Raw genomic sequence first — 13411 nt, forward strand, 5'->3', positions numbered from 1 at the left:
TTTAACATTTTAATAAAGACAATAGCAAATATGTTGTTGTTGTTTTTCTTTATTGATATATCAGATCCAGTTTTGTTGGTATTTCTAAAGCATAACTGTTATTTTAAGTTGTCAATAAACAGTCCTGTGCTGATGGTAGTCTGCACTTACATTATGGCATATTCATAGTTTGTTAGCGTGTTATAAGCTTGTTTTACTCAATTCATCCTCTTCAAAAAACTTGTTTTCAATAGGACACAGTTTCACACTGCAGATTATCCAGGTTTCTGCATTCATCTTTTGTTTTTAGTTTGTGCAGTTACTCATGCATCTCTTTGGCACAAATGCTTAACTGCTTCAAAAATGAATCCTAAAGGTTTATTGAATCAAATCCAAAACTCATTTTTATACTTGCTCATCTGTGACTAGTTCTATTTGGTATCAGAGAATAAGAAGTAGTGACTCACTGTGTTTGGCCAAATATCCCACAAGTAAAACTTTATGCTAGAATCCAAAATATCCAACTGCGTAGGTGTTCTCCATAAAACCTGTAGGATTAAGTCAACATAGGAACGGTGATGATTGCTCGGCTCACATTAGATCAACCGCTTCGTTTTATGGAATATGAAGGCAGGAGATTGCTATACCTGTCATACATTTTTCCACAGAACCAAAAAGGATTTTTTTCCCATATATGAGACCACTTCTATCAGTTTAGCCTTTTCAAATAAGCAAATGTGAATATGGTAAATGGTATTTATATGCGCTTTAGAATTTCCTTAGAAGGCCCAAAACACTTTGAAGTCACAGCCCCAATCACACATTCACACACTGATGGTGGCTCTGTTGCCATACAGTGGCACCAACCTATAACCATCAGTGGCAATGTGGGGCTCAGTGTCTTGCCCAAGGACACCCCAACGCATGGACAGGCTAGGTAGAAATCAAACCTGCAATCCTTTACCACTGCAGCACGACCACCCCAATATTGCATATGCAATATGTGAAATGGTAAATTGTCTGTTCTCCTTTACTCTGTAACACCAAACATGAACGCGCACTGTTAGAGTGGGATGAATATCACTACATGTTTTGTTTTGGAACTATTTTGTGCAGCACAAAGTTACGTGTCTGTATAAACAAAGACGGAGCCTCCTGCCCCACGTTCCTCATGGGTGTCAGGCTTCACGGCTACCAGAAAGGTGACAAAGTGTCTGCAGTCTCGATTATTACTGGGCAATATATAATATTCTGAGAAGATGTCTGTACCAGAGAGCACAGGTGAAGGCTCAAATGCAGCTCGAGAGCAGTCCGCTGCAGAAGAATCAACACGCACCCCCAACACACTTGTGTGCGCTCCTTCCTCGTACACATGTAGCGCGCTGACACACACACACATAGTCATTCTACAACACCTATATTGCTAGTTCATTAGTTAGATAGTTAGTTGTTACTGTAATTATTATTATTTTTTTACTTGTCCTGTCCAACAGCTGGGCAAACAGATGATAGCTGAAGGGTCTCTTGTGTTGGACATCTTTTACTTTAACAACAGGGGTTATTAATTTTTTCTCACACACCAGAGGTATGTCTGAATAAACCCCTTTTGTAATCAAGGCTGGTTAATCACCGCAGTGATCAAAAATCCCAGACTGTCACAGCTCTAGCTGCGGTAGATGTATAAGTTTTAATAAATCAAACTGTGGTTTAAAAGAGACAGAAATATCTACTGAGTGTGAAAATGGTTCAAGTCTGGCTCATTATTCTTGTGCACTAATCTAGATGTACATTCAACACACAGGAGCTGAGAAAAGGTGCACATTTAAAAACAAATAAACTACATGAGTAGTTTTAATGCTTTCATTGGTTTGGCCTTGTGTTTCTCCAAATGATACAAATTGGCAGCTGGATGCGCTGTGACTATAAAGAGATTTACTAATGAGCAAAAAGATGAGAAGCTATAGAACAAAAGACACAAGGTCAGAGGGCTGACATTCAAACGTATTTGTTTAAGTCTGAAGCTATATTATCTCACTATCCAAAATAATTAAAGTACACATGTCAGCCTGATTGTATTAAATGCTTTTAATTTAGCAATTCAGTTTGAACAAAATCTACAAAAACATTAAAATATGCCAATTTTTAATGCTTTAAAGATATAAATTTCAACAGCTGGGATAAAAATTCCTGCCTTTCTAATAACTGGATTCTTTGTGTTTGTTGGAAAGCTCGCAACAGAGATTGAGAAGTACTACAAAGAAGCCCAGTATTGGACTGTTTGCTGTTCTTCATCCCATAGGGAAACCATGGATTAGCTTGGCTCATTCAACTGGCTTTTCAAAAACTCGCCATGCTGTGATGATGCGATGCTGTGGGTGCAGTTTTGAAGGTTGGGAGCTGCTGCCATTATTACCATGATTGTTGGAGAAAGTACACAATGTTCACATGCCACATGCTAAGTAGTGTCACTGCTCTAACACCACATAATGGAAGAAGAACTCCAGGGATGTTTTACATATTTTTCCTTTTCATCATGTGGATTTTATCTTTCTTCAAATTAGGTTTCTGCAGTTGAAATTAACATATAGAATATAGAATGAGCTGATCCTTTAAATGCATATTTGTGCAGAGAAATGGTGAATGACCAAAAAAAAAAAGGAGGCACTGTGTGGTGACCTCCAGGCTATTGAAGCACCTGAGAGACAGCAAAGCAAAATCATCAGAAATATGAAAATAAAGACCGTCAGGATATTATGTACTCTTGTGTTTCCTGTTCCTGTCATGTCGATGGATTAATTTATTTTTTTTCCTTCTCAAATAACCTATCTGATTTGAAAGTCCTTCTCCATCTGTCATCACAGCTTTAGTAGGATTACTATCTTAGGCTGGGCTGCTCGTCATCACGTGTATTTCCAGATAAGCGTTCTTCTTTGTTTGCTCTTACTTCAGCCAACATAAAGCAGACAAAAACACAAGTGAAGCCCGGCATCTGCTGTCATTAACATCAAACACCATACGTGTCTGACAGGCTAGACTGCTTCTCACGCTCGGGGTTGATTGGGCACAGCAAGGGTTTGTTTTTTTTTGTTTTTTTCCCTGTCACACTTTGGAATTTAAAGACAGGGAGAACCTTAAGGGCTTTGGCACAGATGAGGCCAAATATGTCCATCCTGCCAGCTGTACACCATAAAGGGAAAAAAAAGATGCCAGCATGTAGAAAGCTGCAAACTGAAACCTTTTTTATAAAGCATAATACTTTATCCTAATATTTGGAAACTTTTATGATAAATCAGCATTTTATTTTCATAACTTGTATTATTATATTGCATACTAACGTTTATTGTCTGCTGGGGAAAAAAACAATTGATTCAAAAAAGACTCACAAGGGAAAAAAGCTAAAGATCTAACCCGTGAGCGTGAAAATATTAGGCAATCAAGTCATGAAATTGGATCGGTTTGGTTTGGACGCTTTCATACTAAATCTGCTGATTGGATTGATCCATTGAGGCCCTGTAGCAATACAACAACTGATTAAAAATAAGGAAATTAAAAAAGTAGTGAGTACAGCAATGATACAACTGAGCTCAAGAGCTTTCCACAAATAAACGGATGAAGACTGAGGGTGTGATCCTGTTTAAAATGTAGTGTTTATTTATTTTTACTTTTTGTAATTCTGCCTGAGTTTGGGGACTTATCTGGTCTCTGCCTGGGTCTGTTGGGTTAAAGCTGAAAGTTTGAGATGCCAGTGTCTCACCTGGTGTTGCTACACCCATAGACAAGGTTAGTCATCTATTATGGATGACCAGCTGCAGCCAGTGGAGGACACCATGGTCACCTTGTTTGTCTGACTCCGAGGGGACAAGCTTTGAACCCTCTATGAGGGAAGCAACAACTTTAGAAAACCAAACTTCAAAAACAGACTGGCTGAGCAAGAGGGAATTGGGAGTTCTTTGCTTTTCCCTCCTTTTTTGACCCAAAAATTACATTGTTCAAAAATACCTCAGAAAAACATGTCAATTAATTTTCAAAAAAACAAACAAACAGGGACCATCACGTGAAAAAGATCATGGTCGCACACACAGAGCAGTGAGAATAGACACAAATGTTTTCTGGTAGGTTTGGTCACACTTCTCAATAAGTGAGCACAAATATATCCATGCAGCTCTGTAAAAAAGAGAAACATCCTATTTGTTCCACAAGATCTCCCATTTGTTAAGTAAAAACCAGCTTACAGTCTCAAACAAACACTTCCTGCTTGAATCTGATTCTAACTGTAGTTTGGTCAGTTCAACAGGTAAGTAAGCCATTTAAAAAAGGGACATCACTACTTTTTTAATTTCCTTATTTTTAATCAGTTGTTGTGTTGCTACAGGGCCTCAATATTTCTTTATCTTTCTATTCCTTTCATTGTATAAATGACAATAAAACTGTTAAAGCTCATAATGGAACAGTCTTTAGATAGACAGGTGAACGGTTATTTATCAAGTTTAAAACAGCCTTACTGACAACTGCCAGGTTATTTCCCACTTTTAAGAAAGCTTGACCGAGAGAGTGACACTAGGTAGTAGCAAAATAGTGGATTACAAATCAGCCCAAAGATTAAAATTAAAAAGACATCCAAGCCCCGTTGTCCATCTCATTTTAAATGTCTGTTCAAAAGTAGTTTGAGTTCTATTTAATAAAAGGAGGTTCTAAGGGCAGGGATGCCCAGTTTAGTTTAGTCTGTTTAGTTAAAGTTTAGTATCTCCTGTTGAATTCTATGCATCTATGATTCTTTTGATGGTATGTTCACTTTACAATTACCGGTACGAAACCCATTGAGACAACTGTTGTTGTGAATTTGGGCTATACAAATAAAATTGAATTGAAATTGAATTGAATAAAAATGTAATGAAGTAGATGGGATGCTGGCGCGTTGTACAGATTATTCATATTTTTAACCCTTATTGAACCAAGCAGACTGTGAAATGAGTGTGCACCCGTTGTACAAGCTTAGAAAAAAAGAAATCGTACAATTACAGAGTAGTTTGTTTCGGCATCCTATAGGCTTTCATGCAGCACTTGCACATGTTCAGTAAGGAGCTAACGCATGCACCTTACTAAGCGCAAGGGAACTGTACGACAGCACTGTACATGCAACTTACATTAGCCTTACAAATACTTAGCAATACATGCACGCATGACAATCGAACCTTCCATTTTCATGACGACCCTAAAAGTGGCTGGACGAGCCTCAAGGGAATTGCAAGACAACCTTTGAAGATGCAGACGCTCCTGTCTACGTCCTTCCATGGGCCCAGACAACCCAAAAATCAAAGGTGTAATGCACCAAAAGGGACCATTACTGAATGTTTTTTGATGAGACATAGACATTGTTTAAACTATTTTACTTGATCTCTTGCCTTGAGTTTTCACAGCTTCACTTGCCTGTTTGCTTCCTTATGTTTGTTAGTATATGACCTTTTGCTTCCTCATGTCCAGTAGTATTTACTGCCACAAAGGAAAAAAACCGCTCCAGTGACATTTGTGCGCTTGAGCTAAAAGCCCATAATGCGTACTTCACAGGACCATTTCTGTATCCACAAGGTGCTGAGCAAGTAACATGGCTTTGGATTTATAGGTCAAGGCCTCCAACTGGGTGGCAATCTGCAGTGGGGCCTGGGTGGCCCAGTGGCGAGACCACTTCCATCTGCTGTGGGGTCTGCTTGTGTTGGCATGCTCACCTTCTATCTTTATGAAAGCCCCATTTGTGGAGGCGCTTTCTCAGAAGCACCAATGGGGTGAAAAATGAGAAACAAGGACTTTCACCTAAACTGGAGGGTGAGTGTAATGCAGCCAGTACTGGGAGTAAACTGTATGATCTGTGCAAAAACAATGAGATCATGATAAGGAGCTCCTTCTTGTCATTTAAAAAAATGTCTACTCCATAATATAAGCTTGCTGAAATTACCCGATGTTTGCTAATAAATCCAGAGGACAGGGCAAGGCAAAGTGTTTATTACCAAGTTCTGAAAATGCCAAAGCATGTCTCCTGTGTTCAGTACAATGCATTTGCTCGTTTAAGTGGTCTCAAGCTGACTAATCATTAGTGTTTGCAGCTCTAATATCCTTTCAAAGTCTGAAAATACATATCATCCATCAAAGCCTGCTTGCAATATCTTTGGGCAGAAAGAAAGGGCATGAGGAGAGTGTGCGGTGTGTTCACAGCCTGCCAGTAGTCCGACTGAAAAAGATGAGGAGGTTCTTGGGGTAACCTGGCCAGTCCCCTGGGCAGTAAAGGTGCTGCAGATCTTTGGTCCAGTGGACACAAGGGGTGCCAGAGGGCACTAAGGAGGGTCAAAATAGCCCTCCATGAGGAACTGCCTCCTTACACTCCAAGCTTATTTTTTTTCCTGTCATATTCCAAACTGATGCTTTAGACAAAGTGCTGTTGTCTCAGGCGTTTTGTGTAAAAAAAATCAAATTGTGGTCAGCACAGTACAAGTGCCCTGCACACTGCAGTTAAAAGCAGTTTAACTCTGTGAAATTCAACCATTCTTTTTCGATACCCACTATAAATGATAAGTGATAATGGGTTACACTGCCCAACACTAGCACCATCGTCAACCACCAGGAGCAATGTGGGGTTCATTGTCTTGCCCAAGGACACTTCGACACACACTATTGTGTTCTGTGTCCTGATTGGCTGTAGACTTGTTATCTCCTCCCTGTATAGAATGCTCTTAGCTGTCAAATTTCCATAAATCTTGGATGTGAGCTAATTTTTGTTTTCATTTAAATTGTTCTACAAAAGTTTTAACTCTGAGAGTTGAAACAAGAAAGAAAACTGTTAACATGTTCATACCTGTCTAAGTAAAGTGTATAAAGTGTGTAGTCAGGGGTTTTACAGCCTTAAAACATGTAAAATGTTACTTTGCAGATGTCCTCTATTGCAAGTTTTTTTTTTGACAAACCGCTCACGCAATAAATGAGGGAACGCTTTATATTTAAAATACAAAAAAAATAAAAAAATCGTTTGTTTTGTTTGATAGTCCGCACGTCAAAAAAGAATTAAAAAATTGTCAAGGTCAGTGTTTTTCAACCAGTGTGAGGCAGCACAGTAACCACGGGAAATGATTCATTTTCACTGATCTAAAGACATTTATCATCACCACATCACGCTGCGGAAGTGTCAGATTTGTAGACACACTTTTGGACATGCGTGGAGCAGCGACTTTGAAGCATGTTAAAATAAAGGCGGAGAACGCGAATTTAATGCGTGAATAGCTTTCGATGTGAATGGACAAATGATAGGAGGGGAGGGAGGAAGGGGGAGGGGTCCGCGGCAAACGTCTGTGCAGAATCTGGGCTACCGGGGCTAGTGATCTGTTTAAAATATGAATAAAATAATGAAGGTCATAGATGTGAGTCTGTCCGGCATAAGCACCACTGCTTTCACTACAACTCCCATGATGCATTTGGGTTAAATGTGAATACTATCACAGCTTTTGTTGCCACTTTTAGGAAAAAGAGTTGCAACTTCCTATTTTTTGTGCCTCAATTATCACAAAAACTAAACGCGAGATCTATAGTTTCACTTTTTGGTTTGGTCTAAGTCCACTTTTATATCTCCTCCATATTTTTACAGGTAAATCAGGCCATTATTGTTTAGTAAACAGCAAGTAAGATTAGATGTAAAACATTTGAAATGTGCTGGAATAAATCTGTAAGTTGAGACAAAAAGAAATGACAAAAACTTAAATTAAAATATCATATACTTTTACAATCTTTTTTGTTGTTTTTGTTGACGCACTGCAGCTTTAATTTGAAAAGCTTCAAATAAATTGCTATGCTTTGTAATTGATTTTTTTTTTCCTCTCCAAAGCATCCATTGTACTCTGACAGACATTTGCAAGATTTATCTGCTCGCTAAAACCTTTAGTCAGGAAAAAAAAGAAAACGTGTTCTGTCAGCTGTTTCGTTTGAAAAGCACATGGAAACAAAAAACAAGAACATGAAATGAAGATGTGCCAGCCTAAGGCAGGACAACTCAACCGTATGAAAAAAGAAAAAAAAAAAACTCCAGCAATTTAAACTGCCGTGGGTTTTTTGCAAAGAATGGGAAGATTTTGTCTAATTAAAAGTCCTTGTGAGTAAATGTCAAAAAAATACAAACAGCAATTGGAGACGGAGTTCTTGCTCTGTGAACATTCAGAGCAGATAAGAATGCCTACCATCACAGAGATGTGCAGAATGCGCAGCTCTTCTTTTGTAGAGTCATTTGCCGGGTCTTCAGTGGGCTCTGGCAGGCTCAGGCTGCCATCCTGATGGTGGATGTGGAAGAGCAGAGTGCCGTTCTCCAGCCACTGCTGACGCCAGCGCACGAGAGGGATGTCTTCTGAGTTCCCAGAGATCTCTGTCATAAAGGCAAGACAATATGGGAAAAAAATGTTTTGGTTATAGTGAAAGAATAGCAGAAAAAAACAGCAAACATACTTAGAAATATCCAGTGAAGGTCCAAGAAAATGTTTTACTGTTTATTGCTTTAAAGTCTCACTCTGATCATATTTTGTTTGTTTTTTTACACTTGCTCTTCAATAATTATGATTATACTATTTTTAGCCAAAATTAAAAAAAAACTGTGTTGATTTACAACTGCAAACAATCACAGCGCATATTTTTGGCTCTGCTTCAGTCAGTGAGAAACTCAAAAAAACCCGCGCACTACTTTTTGCACGCAAAAAAACCCCAAACATTTTGGCTCAGTAACTCAGTATAGGCTTTCAAGCACATGGTTTCAGCTGCATGACTTTTCTCTAACGTATTAAATATTTGTGTGTTCTCCAAAAGAAAAAAAAGGTAGCAACTGTTTTCTTTTTTTTTCTTTTTTTCATTTTGACAGTCATTCAACCAAGAAGCTTCTTTTTCTTTCTTTTGTTCGTCTTGTCCTTTTGTTTTTAAATGTGATTATATTTTTTGAGTGACCTGAGTTGTAAAAGTGCTATATAAATAAAGCTTGATTTGATTTATCGTTCATCAGAAACTTGCCTTAAACTTATGGGGGGGACTGTTGGCAGAGAGCAACCCACCCCCATTTCCCATTATCCATCTGTTTACACTTTCTCCCACTAGCTTACAGCCCCTCACAACCCCAACATAACATTACGGGTGCAACAAAAATGGTGAGCAATATTGGAGTCATCCAGCTACAGTTTTTAGCCAGATACCAACTGGAACAAGGAAAATGAAGACGTACGGATCTTACTGGATTATCAAAAAATGACACAAGAACATGTTAAAAGCACCCAAAATGCAATTTTCATCAGAGTGGGTTTTTAAATGCTAAAAGTTCTCATTTTCGTAAAAATAAATGGTAAAACAATTCCAATGTCCTGAAACATACAGTACATTGTGGGAAAAACACAATAAAAGTGGACAAATAACCTGAACACTCCAGAGAAATACAAACTAGTGAATTCAAGAAAAGCATTTCCAGTTCATTGTGGATCACATAAAATAATAAAAGCTACGTCCAGTCACCTTTACATTGGAACATGAAAATCTATCATCTCCACTTTTAAAAAAGGATACAAAGCAGTGCCATAATTTACCATTCTGACAGCAAGAACAACGGAGAGCTCCAACTGCAGAGATAACTGTGAGTAAACATTGAGTTTATGAAAGCAACTGAGCGTGAGAAACGTTGTGCCCTCGTCTTACCTCGGCTCCCAAGACAATCACTCCCAATCTGCCCGAATATAACTGATGTTAGCCGAAACGTAGTGCAGAGATGCAAGAGATGAATGCATGAGAAAAGCTTTATGGGTGAGTTTCTCTTTTGTAAATATGACCTGCAGCAAAAGATGCATCAGACTCAAGTCAGAAAAGGTACACAGAGAATCTAGGAGGAAGACATTTCAATTCCTATTTTTCAACTGCCTTTTTCCATAAATGTACACTCACACATAAAATTCAGCTGTTTTTAGTGAGTTTGGGATGAATCACAGAGATAGTTTGAACTGATATAGATTAAAAGTGAAATAAATTAGTCCTACATTTAAGTGTTTACCTAATACTCCTTAGCTATTTGCCAATGCAGTGTTTCTCTGAATAAATAAATAAATAAATATATATATATATATGTATTTTTTCTTTCTTTCTTTTTTTAACCCAGATTAGAATCATCTAGATTATTTTCAGGGATGCTAATCTGGCGTTCTTTCGCCAAAATTAAAATATTTTAAGTCTTTAAAAACGTCGCAAAGAGCTGCTGCCAGACGGCCACGCTCAACATTTAAAACGCTCCAGACGACCTCTGATCGCATCTGTACATTGACTTAGCATTGAAACTGGACGCCCCTGGCGCTTGAATTGTGTTTGACATAAAGTTGTTTGAGTGACCACTATCAGTATGGTCAGCCTTCATGGAGTTCCTAGAGGAACATTAAGTTTCATCTGAGAATCAAATATGTGACTGTCTTGTGTCCTCACCTTTTTCTCTCTATAATGTCCTATTCGCTTCATTTGCAGTCGTCTGTCTGATGGGTATGTGTAATTACTCTCAACTTTGTTTGTTTGTTTGTTTGTTTTATCTATTTATTTATTTTTGAAACAATGACAAGATGATTATTTACAGAGTGGGCTTCAGGAGGGATACCGCTACTGTTTTTCCAGTATCAAGAATCCAATGAATGCATAATTATAGGTGTCTCCAGCTTTTCCTGTCTATCTATATGATTCTATAATAATGTACCCATAAATATATATAGTTAACACAATGTGTGACGGTTAGTTCAAGCTTGGGGATGGAATTGTCTCTCGTTGTCCTTACATCACACATACACTCACACTTTATGTGTTAGTCTTGGTAGTTGTCTGTGTTTGTCAGATCTGTTTTTTCAAGTGTTAGTTGTTTTGTTTCGTTTTGTTGTTCTGTTGTCTCACTTAAAAAAAAAAAGTTATTTGAGTGTTTGCAATGGCAAACACCATCTAATGCCCTTGTTTAGAAATGCTAACATACATTTAAGTACAGGTTGCGTTTTATGTAAAGAATGATTCAAAAGTGTGCATCCTAACTCTGTTGGTGGATCATTTTACCTCACCAAATAAAAAAAAACAATGACACAAATCAGGAGCTGATCTACTGCAGCTCACTAAACTGTTGCTCAAATATACTCTGTTAGCTGTACTGGTATGTGGTGCAAACTAACAGATATTTGGTCGATTTAAACACAGAAACCACAAAAAACAGAGCAGAAATAATCACAACGCGAAGCAGAGATAAATGGTTTCAGGCACAATGATAAGACCCAGTCCATTAGAAAATAGTCCATATAAGATCAAAGTCCGTACCATGTGATGTTTTATGTGTGCGGCTGAGCAGCGATGGCTGCAGGGAGAAACCGCTGTCTGTTAATAAAAATGAGGATGGGGTCTGATCAAACGGGGAAAAAAAGCCCAGAAATGAGTGATTAAAGCAGTATGTTGCAGCACTTGCACATTGATAGGGTGATTTAAGAAGCAAAAAAAAAGAAAAAAAACGGGGTCTGGAAAAGAAGATGGAAAGCCACAAACCAGAGCAGATGTAAGGCATGAAAGCGCCACAGAACCTCCTTGTTGGTGTAAACATCTTCTTGGGATCTATATATAAAGGCGCGCTAACCCCACACCACACAACAGCATTACTCAGATTGCTCTGGATCAAAAACTTTTACACACAGTCTAAAATTTTTTTGAAAAACTGATTACGTTTTAGGCACAGCCTCTGCACCTTCATTTTGTGACTATCGAGTAATTCAGAGCTGTAATTTTTTTCAACGTTTAATCTTTTTCCTGCAGCACAAAGATACACCCAGGACCTGAGTATAAATACAAAGCCTCTTTTTTTTTCTTTTATAAGAACAGACTCCTTGAGTTAATTGAACTAGAATTTGCAAGTGCTCCAAGCCGAAAGGAAAAGAGTTTTTTGCAGAATAAGATTTTTTCAGCAACACAGACAGTACGGTAATTCTTTTAGTGTCATATTGCTAAAAAATGTTTTAAACTTGTTATTATGATGGTTGGATTGCATTTTGAATATTTTTGAGTTTGACCTCAGTAACATAAAATGCATAGTCATCAATGAACTGCACTGTGAATGCCAGTGTTCTACGGTCAAATGACTGATTCTAACCTTTTTTTTTACAGCACTGAAATGCAATGCTTAATGAAGACATTAGTTTTTTTTTATCTACTTAGTGTTGTACCTACCCAAGAGCTAAACGTACCAAAATATTTTCTTCCTTTTGTTATTAGATATTGTAAAAAAAAATAAAATAGTGCAGAAACAATAGCTGCAATATTACACTTTGTTTCTAAGTGACAGATTAATATTTTCTTTGTCCATGAAACCAAATCAAATGATAAATGCTATTCCTAAATGAATTATTCTTGTTTTTTTAGTTTGTTTAATCACAAATATTATACCTTAGCATTAGCATAAAAAAATTATTTTTCGACATATTTTACAATTAGGTTGTGTGTAATATATATGGATTAATTCTTGTGCATACTGATGTCAAAGTGATTTTAAGACATACGCCGCCCTCTGTCAATGTTTTACTGTGAATACACAAATGCAGCTAACGTGTACTGGTATTGAATTATTTTTTTAAAAACATATTTTAGTTGTACAAGTCTATTTCTTGTTGCAAATAAGGTTTGGAGTTACAGGTATTGTGAAGATGCTAATGTGGGTAACGCCTCTAATGTGTAGCTGACGTTAAGATATTATCAGCTGATGTTGTATAACAAACAAGTTCCATAGTTACTATATACGCTAGGGGTGTACGATAAGAGGAAAACTCGCCATTTTCAATATTAGTAATAAATAATGCAATGACAATTTAACTTGGGATATATGAACAAATAGAAAAACATCTAAATACATAATTTCCATTTCATTGCAACAGTGTAATTTAAGTAAAAGTCAACATAACTCAACATACACTCCAAATGACCCTCGTCTATATAGGAGGCCGGCATCCAACATCACCCATCCGATTGGTCAACATGCAGCGGTCCACCCGATTTGTCAAATGCATAAATAGATTTATTTGATTCATTAAATAATTCAAACTGCCATAATATTGTTATTGCAATTTACGCTGACTTTGCGATTTGCGCATTCCACAGCTTGATATAGCGATAGCGCTAAGTTTGTTAAGTTTATTATGCAAGCCTAGTATGCGCAGCTAATAAAGTCTGACTGATGGACTTATCTCTGACTCTTTTGTCTCACCTAAAATGCCATATAGTTTATTGGGCCTCATATATGGTATAATTTTGAAAATAGACAATGTCTCTTGGTGCGCCTTATAATCCAGTGCACCCTATAGTGCAATACATTCGGTCCTCTGGGGTTGTTGTCATCGATGTTGAACATGACCCTTTACTTTTATCTTTTTCAATTATT

General features: G+C 37.5%; 1 protein-coding gene across 6 annotated transcripts in view; it reads right to left on the reverse strand.

Annotated features, from left to right (window-relative positions):
* astn1 (astrotactin 1) overlaps nt 1–13411 on the reverse strand; it is a 339194-nt gene that overhangs the window by 276077 nt on the left and 49706 nt on the right. For all 6 annotated transcript variants that reach the window (XM_011486590.3, XM_011486589.3, XM_020710964.2 and 3 more), the window contains exon 2: nt 8193–8374. In XM_011486590.3, the coding sequence (XP_011484892.1) occupies nt 8193–8374 (182 nt within the window). The remainder of the gene's footprint in view (nt 1–8192; nt 8375–13411) is intronic.

This window comes from Oryzias latipes, chromosome 17 (assembly GCF_002234675.1).
Source record: "Oryzias latipes chromosome 17, ASM223467v1".
Taxonomy (NCBI): Eukaryota; Metazoa; Chordata; class Actinopteri; order Beloniformes; family Adrianichthyidae; genus Oryzias; species Oryzias latipes.